The following is a 10182-nucleotide window of genomic DNA, read 5'->3' as shown; positions in this document are numbered from 1 at the left end:
AGGAGCGCTCCGGTTGCTCCGGAGGGGGCAGCACGGTTCTCACCTCCCACGCGCCGCGCGCGCTCCAGGCCCGAGCGGGGCGGGGCCTGACGGGAGCGCGCCAGGGGCGGGGCCTTGGGGGCGCGCCCGGGAGGGCGGAGGGAAGGGCTGGGGGCGTGGCCTAAGGCTCGGGGGCCGGCGGCGGCGGCGGCGGCAGGGAGCTGGGAAGCAAGAAGCCGGGAGCGCGGGGCTCAGTCGGGGGGCGGCGGCGGCGGCGGCTCCGGGGATGGCGGCGGCTCCGCTGCTGCTGCTGCTGCTGCTCGTGCCCGTGCCGCTGCTGCCGCTGCTGGCCCAGGGGCCCGGGGGGGCGCTGGGAAACCGGCATGCGGTGTACTGGAACAGCTCCAACCAGCAGTGAGTCGGGGGCCCAGGGAGCCCATGCGTCCCGCGTCAGTGAGAGGCGGAGGCCTGGGAAGTCCTGGGGGAACCTGGGGTGGCAGTCCTGGGAAACCACAGTTGGGGGCTAGAAGGCGAGGGAGAGGGGGACACACTCTGTGGGCGTCTATGAAACTCAGCGGGTGTCTGAAAGAGGCTGTTAAGGTAGAGTAACCAGGGCTTGGGCCGAGCGGAGGGAGGCTGCTTGGGAACACCCCACCCCACCTTGGCTTCTCTCCACAACCGCCTCTGGAATAGCTTACCCCCCACTGACAGTCCCCCCATCTTCACCCCCTTCGGCCGGCCTGGGGTTTGGGAGCACGAGCATGCTGGGGATAGGCCGCCGCACTTGGGGAGCCCAGGGATGACCTGTTTTCAGTGGCGAGCGTTTCTAGGGGTTCTGGGCATGACTCCTGCTTTAACAAGTGGGGTCCAAAGCTGAGGCAAGGAGTCCGGGCGAGCACCTCCTCAGAAGGAAGGTGAATGGATTACCCTGGTTGTATGGATAAGCGGGGCTGGGATGAGCTGGGGCTGGGTCGCCAAGTTGGGGGGCTCTGGAGGTGCCGCTTGGATAGGATAGGAACGTGGGGTACCGGCGAAAGGGAGGAAGGCAAGGAGATGTCGGCGTGTCACACACGCACACACACACACCCGGGCTGGGGACAGCGTGTGGCTCCAAGTGTGAGCGGGCGTGCGCGGCTGTCAGTGTGCGTGTGTGTCTGAGTGTGTGATTTGTGTGTCTGCGTCGGCGATCGTCTGGGGGTGGGAGCGGGCGACGGGTCGAGGAGGGGGCTGCGGTCGCTGTCCGCGTGGCCGGCCACGTCTGGGCTAGGGTGGCTGTCGGCGCCGCCGCGGTCTGGGCGGGTGTCAGGGCGGCCGTGTGGTTTCCCGGGGTGTGTGGAGCGGCGGCTGGGTGCCGGCTGCGGGGCCAGTTTCTCATTCTGCTCAGTCCTTGCTGCCCTTGTCTTCTCCTCCCCGCTGAGCCGCCGTGTGTATCACCCCTGCCGCCTCCGTGTGTCTGTGTGTTGGGGGGATCCCTGGGGACACGGGGGTCACTGTCACACCTGCCCAGGCGGCGGCCGCCGCACTGTCTCTGGCTCTCCATCCCAGGGGGCGACTCGGAAGCAAATGGCGAGGCCCCTCGAGAGGGGACCAGGAGGGCCAGGCGGCCGCGACCCCCAACCTCCCGGGGGAGGGGCTGCCGCTCGCGGCTCCTGCTCTTTGTTGTTTGGGGCTCTGCGCCTCCCCCTCTCTCCCTCCTCGCGCCTGGAGTGTCAGACTGGGGGTGGGGATGAGGCAACGACGCCCCCCTCTCGCTTCCCATGGAAACCTCGGGGGTGGGGATACGGCCCCTCCCCCCCCCAGCGGGACTCGGAGAACTCCGGGGGCCGCTAGGGGCTGACTCCCCTTCTCTATCTAGCTCGTTCCCTCCCCCAGACTCACACGTCCGCCCCCCGCCCCGCTAGAGTCTGGCAGGGAGTGGAGAGCACGCAGGTGAGGGGCTCCGGGTTCCCCACCACGGTCAGGGCACCCTCACGTTCTTAGGATAAGCCGGAGCCAGGGGATGCGGGAATGGCGGGGGGGTAGGGCTGAAGGGGGGATGTTGTTGATCAGGTTCCCCTCCCCCGCATACACCTGGGCGCAGGTGAAAGCCCTGGGAGGGGGTGGAGGAGCCCAGGTTCCGAGAGCCTCCTTTCTGTCTTCCCTGCTCCTCCGCAGGTCTGGACGGGTAGAGATGGGAGGGGGCGCGTACCGGGCCGGGAGGCCGCCGCCGCCCCCGCCTCGCTTCCTCCGCCTTTGTTGCCGCTGCGCCCGGGCTCCCCGGCTCCCTCACTGCGGCAGCCGCGGCCCCATAAATCGTGAGAGCGACGTGCTCCGGAGCCGGGAGTGGAGAGAGCCAGGGAGCTGGGGGCGGGGCCGGGCCGAGCCACAGGCTCCCGTGTCCCCTCCCCCCGGTCACGTGAGCTGGGCTCCTGACTCCCACCCCCCATCACGTGCCAAGGGTCTCTGCCCCCTGGGGTCACGTGAAGAGGGTCTTGCGACCCCGCCTCCTGGGGGTCACGTGGGAGGGTACTGGTGGGACACGTGCGGTGGCCTCTTTGACAGACCTGGGGGCAGTACCCTGCACAGCGACCGTGATCTTGCCCCTGTCCCGCACTCAGTCCCTCCGTTTGGTCCTCTGGAATAGAGGAGACCTGTTCCCAGTCTGGCCCAGAAACCGAGCATGGGGGAACCTTACTGGAAGAAAGCATGAGAGTATGAGGCCGAGGGGTCCCATGAGCCCGGAACTGAATGGCGGGGGGCGGGACCGGCCAGTGGCCAAATGGAAGCGCCCAGGTCTGTGCTTCATTGCTTTGCAGAACTGTCCAAGGGTGCTGACATTCGCCCCTATCTCAAGAAGCGTCAGAATATCTTTCTCTAGCTGTCTCCCTACCTGTCCCTCTATCTCTTGAATGTTTCTGTTGCTTATCTCTCTTTCATTCATACATTCATTCAACAAATATTTATTGAGGCTCTACTACGTCCCTGTTGGTCTTTCTCTCTCTTTTCTTCCTGTCACCGAGTCTCTGCCCTGAACCAGCTCCCTGTCCCTGATATTCTCCTTTGCGTCCCTGCCTCCGTCTTTGCTGTCTGTGGGCCTCTCTGGAGCGGCCTCTATGGCTCTCCCTTTCTCCAAGCCTCTCTCCCGTCTCATTCTAACATCTCTTTCTCGGCTTCTGGATTCCTCTCTTTCTCACTGTCTCACTCCCTTTCACCTCTCGGTGAATCCAGTCTCTGTTCATCCCCCCTTTCGGTGTGCGTCTCCCTCTCACTCCATTTCTGTATGTCTCGCTTTCGGCGGGTCTCTCGCACTTCTCCGCCGCTGCAGATCAATAAACCTTCGCCGCCGCCGCCGCCGCCGCCGCTGTCGCAGGGAGGAGGGGCGGGGATGTGGGGCGCGCTGATTTTCTCCCACCCGACGCCAGCCGGAGAAGCCCGGAGCCGAATCCCTAGCTGGCGAGACCCAGTCCGGTGGGGTGCGGAGGCCCAGGGCACCAGAGGGGTGCGGGGGTGTCACCGTGCACGCGCCGCCCCGCGAGCGTTCTCGCCAACCACCCATCCCAGCCCGGGCGCGCGGACCCCACGCCGCGCACACGTGGTCCGGCCTCGCCTGCTGGGGTGAGTGGCGCGCAGCCTCGGGGGCGCGCGCTAGAGGGAAGAACAGGGGTCCGGTGTCTTTTTCCCTCCACTTCCGTTGCTCTGCATCTTGGCGTTTAGAGGTGGGGGGCAGGGATTTAACAAGTTCAGGATCTCTTGGGATCCTTTCCTTACTCCCTGGTCTTGTTAGACACCCTGTTTACCAGCCCCTAATTGCCCCGGGGGGAGAGGTTTGCTCCTTCCCGGTTCCCCCGCCGCCCATCCCACGAGGCTCCGGCAGACAGGGCACAGGAGTGGAAGAGAGGGGTCGGAATGCGCACTGGGAGCGGCGAAAGCCAGGTTGAGGGGCACCCCTCCAGGTGGGGTGTGTTGACTCTCGCCTTTCTGCGAGGGAAGTGGGAGGCTAGCAGGGGATGCAGTGAGGAGGGTAGAGAACTGTTTGAAGGGGCAGGCGCGACCCAGCCCCCAGAGCCCAGCCTGCCCCGCTCTCCCGCGGGGGCGGGGTGGGGCGGGGTGGGGCGGGGTGTGGCTCGAGGTTAGGGAGGCGCGGCCCTGAAGGAGAGGTTAGCTGTGGAGCTAAGCCGGGGCCTAGCGGCACCTCCCTCTTTACTGCCCAAACTGGGAGGATGACAGATTCAATTAAAGCGCCCAAGCCAAGCAGACACCTCAGGTCTCCCAGGAGTTGTGGCTGGGTTTTCCTGGCAGCCAGCCTTTTGCCCCCTGTCCACCAGCTACCAACTGGGCGCAGTCATTCCCCCAGCAGTTCTTTCTCCCACATGCCCAGCAGGAAGGGTAGGGGCATTTCAGGGGCAATTCACGCCACTCAGCCCAGGGTGTGTTGCAGGAAAACTACGCAGTGCCCTAGGGAGGCACTGCTTCAGGGCTGGAAACCCGGTGAGGCTCAAGGACAGAGGCCTCGAGTGGACGTGCAGCTGCCCCCGGTCTGGCACTGGGGGCCCCCTCCTCAAAGCCTATGGGAACAGTAGACTTTGAGCTTGTGGATAGAGAGGTAAAGCTGGGGTGGCAGCTGGGAGCTAGGCCTGGTCTAACCCGTTTTCCTGCTCCCAGTGCCCCAGGCCGAGACTCCTGCCCACCTGGGTGCCAGGGCCAGGGAGGAGCCAGAGTGACCCATCACTCCCATGGGAACCGAGTGGGGCTGGTGGCATTCTTGATGACTCAAGGAGGCTGAGCCCATTCTTACTGGGGTGCTCAAACACCAGCTTTTACCTGTCTTCCTTACTGCTAGGCTTGAAAGGGAGTGTTTGGGGAGGGGGTGGCACAGGCAAGGCCAAGGATGTAGGGTGAGGTGGGGAGGGACCCTCAAGGCCCCACCCCATCCAAAGGCCTCCAAGCTCATTTCCCTAATGGATCTAATTACTGTTTGTGGAACTGGGAGGTGCCTGGTGACAAGGGGAGCGAGTCTCTCCCCTCAGGGAGTTCCCAGGAACCAAAGACCCCAGTGGTTTAACATTTTGCCAAGTATCCCATGCCTTCCTGTGTCCACTATATGCCCCTCTCACTGCCAAGATGTGTGCATTCCTATGCAAAGAAAATTAGGGGAAACTCCTACCTACTTCTCTGAGTTTCTTTCTCTATTCAGATGTTTTTCCCATCCCCACACCACTCAATACCACCATGGAGAGAGCATTAAGACCAACACTTTGATGATAACTAGCAAGGCAGGTGGGGATTACAAGGGACCCAGCATCTGCTTCTCTGCCCATAGAAGGATCAGGGAAGTAAGAGGCCCAGCCATCTTGTCTGGGCACTCTGCCCATTACTCTATTCAGCATCATTAAGGGGGAGTTAGTGTCAGGTTGAGGAGAGAGGGGTATAGAGATACCAGTTTTGGCATGACACCACCTGGAGCCTTGGTATTGAGTCCCTTGCTCCCTGATCTATTGTGTCACATTGGTATATGTGTTAGTCGCTCAGTCATGTCGGACTTTTTGCGACCTTTAGACTGTAGCCTACCAGGCTCCTCTGTCCATGGAATTCTCCAGGTAAAAATACTGGACTGGGTAGCCAGTCCCTTCTCCAGGGGATCTTCCCAACCCAGGGATCAAACCTGGCTCTCCTACACTGTAGGCAGATTTTTTACCATCTGAGCCACCAGGGAAGTCCTGGTGTGTCAGATTGTTGGAGACCTAATTGTCCATACCCTCAGGGTGGAGGTCAGTGAGACTCAAGGTACAGAGGCCAGTCATACTGTAGAGAGAGCATGTGCCAGTGTGTGTGTCTGTATAGGAAGAGCAGGGAGAGAGCTGAAGATTGCTGGGGTCAACCAATACTGGCATGCCAGTCCAGCACACATATCGCCTAGTTTTTCTATGTGTACGCTGCCTGTGAGTGGGCGGTGGACATATTTGTGTGTGTGCCACAGAACTTGTGCATGTATATGCATGAAGCCTGCATACATATGTCTGTGAGGGCAGGTCTTGTCGGACTCGCCTTGGGGGTGGACTGGCAGCATCAGGAAAGCATGCTGGGAGAGGCGATGGAGGGTGCGCATCCCTCCAAGGGATCCCTCCCACTTTCACACTTCCATTCCTTCTATCCCTCCTCCCCACTAGTGAATTATGGGGGATGGACGGAGGAAATCCGGGCCTGGGTCTGGGAGTCGCAGGGACCTGCGCCGTTTCTGTGGTAACCAAAGCACACGTTCCCTTCTTCCCTCCACCCTTCTCCCCCGCCTCTTTTCCTTTGGAGGCCGGCCGGGCTTCCCTGCGTCTCTGCTACCCTCCGGTGGCTACCAGGAGAAGGGCAGAACCAGGAGTGGGCCTGGAAAGATAGTGCGGGGATTGGTGGCACTAGGGCCCTGGGGATAGAGAAAGGGACTGAGAGGAGAGGAAGCTCAGAAGGAAAGCCTGGAGACTCTAAGGACCCTAGGGAAGGTCTGCGGAGAGATGAGGTGGAAAGCGAGTTGGCTTTGGGTTTCTTCTCTCTGACCCGCTTCCTTCCCCCACAGCCTGCGGCGAGAGGGCTACACGGTGCAGGTGAACGTGAACGATTATCTGGATATTTACTGCCCGCACTACAACAGCTCAGGGGTGGGCCCCGGGGCGGGGCCAGGGCCCGGAGGCGGGGCAGAGCAGTACGTGCTGTATATGGTGAGCCGGGACGGCTACCGCACCTGCAACGCCAGCCAAGGCTCCAAGCGCTGGGAGTGCAACCGACCGCACGCCCCCCACAGCCCCATCAAGTTCTCGGAGAAGTTCCAGCGCTACAGCGCCTTCTCTCTGGGCTACGAGTTCCACGCCGGCCACGAGTACTACTACATCTGTAAGTGACGGCCTGGAGGCGGGCCGGGCCGGGGCCTAAGTGCTAGGGGGCGGGGTCCCCAGGGGCCGGGGGCCGGCCAACGCTGCAGGCGCTAGGTCTCTGTGGCTCCAAGAGATACCCCAGGATGAGGCGTGGGAGCTGGGGCCCTCAGGGTTCCAGCTCAGGGTCGTGAGGCTAAGAAAAGAGGTCTAGTGGCATTCCCAAAGGTCACAGAGTCACTGTTTCTGTGAGGGACATTTCGGAGGAGGGACCTCGAGTTCAGTTTATTGAGAGAGAGGACCCCAGGAGCTTCTAGGGCTAACGGCAGAGCCACCACGACCGATGTGCAAAGGGTGGAGGAGGTCCTGAAGGACACTGCGCAAGAGGGGCAGTCTGGAGGGACTGAGGAGAGTTTCTGAGCGAGGAGGGCACGGGGTAGAATATCTGGAGAAAAAGCGACTCAGGCCCAGTCTCCTCCCCAGCCACGCCCACCCACAACCTGCACTGGAAGTGTCTGAGGATGAAGGTGTTCGTCTGCTGCGCCTCCAGTGAGTATAATCGGCTCCCAGCCGCGACCCCACCCTTGGCTCCCCTGCTTTGGGGCTCCCCTGGCTTCCTGGGGGTGGAGGTGGAGGGCACAGGCGAGGGGGACTCGCTCCCCAGCTGTAGCAGGGGGAGGGGATCCTGGCCCTGACTCTCCCCTCCTCTCTCCCCACCCGCACCCCACCCCGCAGCATCGCACTCCGGGGAGAAGCCGGTCCCCACTCTCCCCCAGTTCACCATGGGCCCCAATGTGAAGATCAACGTGCTGGGTGAGTCTGCGCAGCGCCCTCTGGTGGCCACTGCTGGAACCGCAGCCCCCTCCCCGGTGCCTGCTCCTCTTGCATGTCTTTCCCCCGGGGGCACCGATCCTCACCACCCCCGTGGTGGTTACGTCCCCGGCTCCACTGCTGCTACCGCTGCCGCGTGTTCCCTCCCCAGCGCGCAGCCCGGCTCTCACCAGTCTGTCTCTTCATCTATCCACAGAAGACTTTGAGGGAGAGAACCCCCAGGTGCCCAAGCTTGAGAAGAGCATCAGCGGTACCAGCCCCAAGCGGGAACATCTGCCCCTGGCGGTGGGCATCGCCTTCTTCCTGATGACACTCTTGGCCTCCTAGCTCTGCCCCTTCCCTTGGAGGGGAGAGTTGGGGCGGGGCTGGGACAGAGCAGGGAGCCTTTGGCCTCTCCAGGGAAGCCTAGCCGTGGGGCCTAGACCCCCTCCTCCGACGGCTGGAAGTGGGGTCTGCACCATACATCTGTGCTCACCCCTTCTGTCCCCTCTCCACCAAGTAGGGCACTGTAGTGGACCAGGCACAGGGACAGCCACGGGTCCCAAGTGGCCTTGTGGCTCTGGTAATGTTTGGTACCAAACCCGGGAGCTGTAAAGGGCAGTGCTCAGGACTCCCTGCCCCCTGGTACCTTTCTGTGACCCCTGGTGCCCTCCCCCTTTGTCCCCCTCCGAGAGACAGATGTGCCCCAGAGAGAGCAAATTGAAGTGTGGGAGACACCCCCAGTCACTCTCTTCCAGGGCCAGAACACAGGGAGGGGACTAGATGGGTGAGGGGGTGGCACCACCGGCTGCCCCTCCCCTGTTTACAGCAATAAGCACGTCCTCCTCTCACTCCCACTCCCAGGATTGTGGTTTGGATTGAATCCAAGTTTACAAGCAGACACCACTGCGGGGGGCCGCCGGCAGTGGACAGGGGTGACGAGGGGTGGGCATTGGGGTGCCAGGCAGGCATGTACAGACTCTATATATCTATATATAATGTACAGACGGACAGAGTCCCTCCCCTTCCTTAACCCCCTGACCTTCCTTGACTTCCCCCTCCAGCTTCAGACCCCTTCCCCACCAGGCTAGGCCCCCCTGGGGGACCCCCTGGCCCCTCTTTTGTCTTCTGTGAAGACAGGACCTATGCAACGCACAGACACTTTTGGAGACCGTGAGACAACAATGCCCCCCTCCAGCCCTGAGCCGGGACCCAGGTCCCAAGACCTTGCCCTGCCCATCCTCTGTGGCCCCCACCCATCCTCCTGGGCCTTTTTCAAGTGCTTTGGCTGTGACTTTCATACTCTGCTCTTAGTCTAAAAAAAATAAACTGGAGATAAAAATAACCGAGTGTGTGTGATTTCCAGGGGCCATCACTCTTCTGTACGCTGGTTAAATAAACCCCACAGGTCACAAGGCCTGGGGAGGGGACAGGACTCTAGGGCCAAAGGGTCAGCTGAACATCTTGTTCTGTAGCTCATCTGCCCTAAGGAGACACCTCTGTGTGGAGGAGCAATAAAGGCTTCTGAGCAGGGCCTGGATGACTTGGGGCAACACACTCAACCTCTCTGAGCCGCAAGTATCTCATCAGAAAATCTAGGTTATAATATATCTCTCACAGGACTGGTGTGAAGATTCAATGGCAGAGGGAATATAGAGCTCAATGGTGATGGTTTTCTCCTTTCCTTCCCATTCTATTCTGTAACCAGAAGTTCTTGACTGGGGTCTATGGATTTCAGGGGGTTGTGAAACTAGATAGGAAAAAGTTATATCTTTACTTTTACTCACCTGTAACTGAAATTTACCATTCTTCTATGTACGGCAATAAGCCACAGTAGTTTTAAGAGTGCCTGTGACTTTGTAACCAACAGAAATCACAGATGTGTTCAGAATGTGTTATAGTTTTTGAAGATATCACAAAATATCATTTACTCTCATCACTACTTTGAAATAACCGTAGTTGTTAGATCTTGTTTTTAATGTGTTAATAAAGAAGCATATATATTACTATACCAAAAAATGTAGATGTTTTGATAACTGTGTTTCAATATAATTGGTTTCCTTTATAATCCTTTGCAATTTTTTTTTTTTTCTGTTTAAAAAGTTACCCCTGGACCTCCCTGGTGGTCTGGTGGTTAAGAATCCACCTGCCAGTGCAGGGGATATGGGTTAGATCTATGGTCCGGGAAGATTCCATGTGCCATGGGGCAACTGAACCCATGTGACCCAACTATTGAGCCCGCACTCTACAGAGTCCATGCTCTGCAAACAAGCGAGGCCACTGCAGTGAAAAGCCCACACACAGCTAGAGAGTAGCCCCCTCCCATTGCAACTAGAGAAAGCCTGCGCGCGGCAATGAAGTCCCAGCGCAGCCAAAAATAAAGAAACAACAAAAACAAACAGAAAACATGATGGCCAAAAGGCTGAGAGTTTGCTGGTGCTGGGGCCGCACATAACTACAGCCTCCTGCGTCCATCAGGAGAGTGAGGGGACAGAAGGTGAAAGCTGGGACAGGGCCCTTCCTGGCAGTCCAGGGAATGCATTCCATTGCATAAGAATCT

General features: G+C 60.0%; 1 protein-coding gene across 1 annotated transcript; it reads left to right on the top strand.

The window, feature by feature from the left end:
* The first annotated feature begins 265 nt into the window (after nt 1-265).
* Nucleotides 266-7970, top strand: EFNA3 (ephrin A3). Its single transcript, XM_068964044.1, has 5 exons — nt 266-393; nt 6521-6834; nt 7296-7361; nt 7548-7625; nt 7840-7970. The coding sequence occupies exons 1-5, from the start codon at nt 266-268 to the stop codon at nt 7968-7970; spliced, it is 717 nt and encodes a 238-aa protein (XP_068820145.1).
* Nucleotides 7971-10182: the final 2212 nt, after the last annotated feature.

The sequence above is a fragment of the Capricornis sumatraensis genome, chromosome 2 (assembly GCF_032405125.1).
Source record: "Capricornis sumatraensis isolate serow.1 chromosome 2, serow.2, whole genome shotgun sequence".
NCBI classification, from domain to species: domain Eukaryota; kingdom Metazoa; phylum Chordata; class Mammalia; order Artiodactyla; family Bovidae; genus Capricornis; species Capricornis sumatraensis.
Note: the sequence above shows the minus strand (reverse complement) of the source record. Positions and strands in the feature narration are given on the sequence as shown.

Bases quoted from the DNA above. Each gene is read 5' to 3' on its own strand.
- EFNA3 (XM_068964044.1), top strand. From the start codon at position 266: ATGGCGGCGGCTCCGCTGCTGCTGCTGCTGCTGCTCGTGCCCGTGCCG. The intron at 394-6,520 runs GTGAGTCGGGGG...CTTCCCCCACAG, and splicing joins TGGAACAGCTCCAACCAGCA to CCTGCGGCGAGAGGGCTACA. The intron at 6,835-7,295 runs GTAAGTGACGGC...TCTCCTCCCCAG, and splicing joins CCACGAGTACTACTACATCT to CCACGCCCACCCACAACCTG.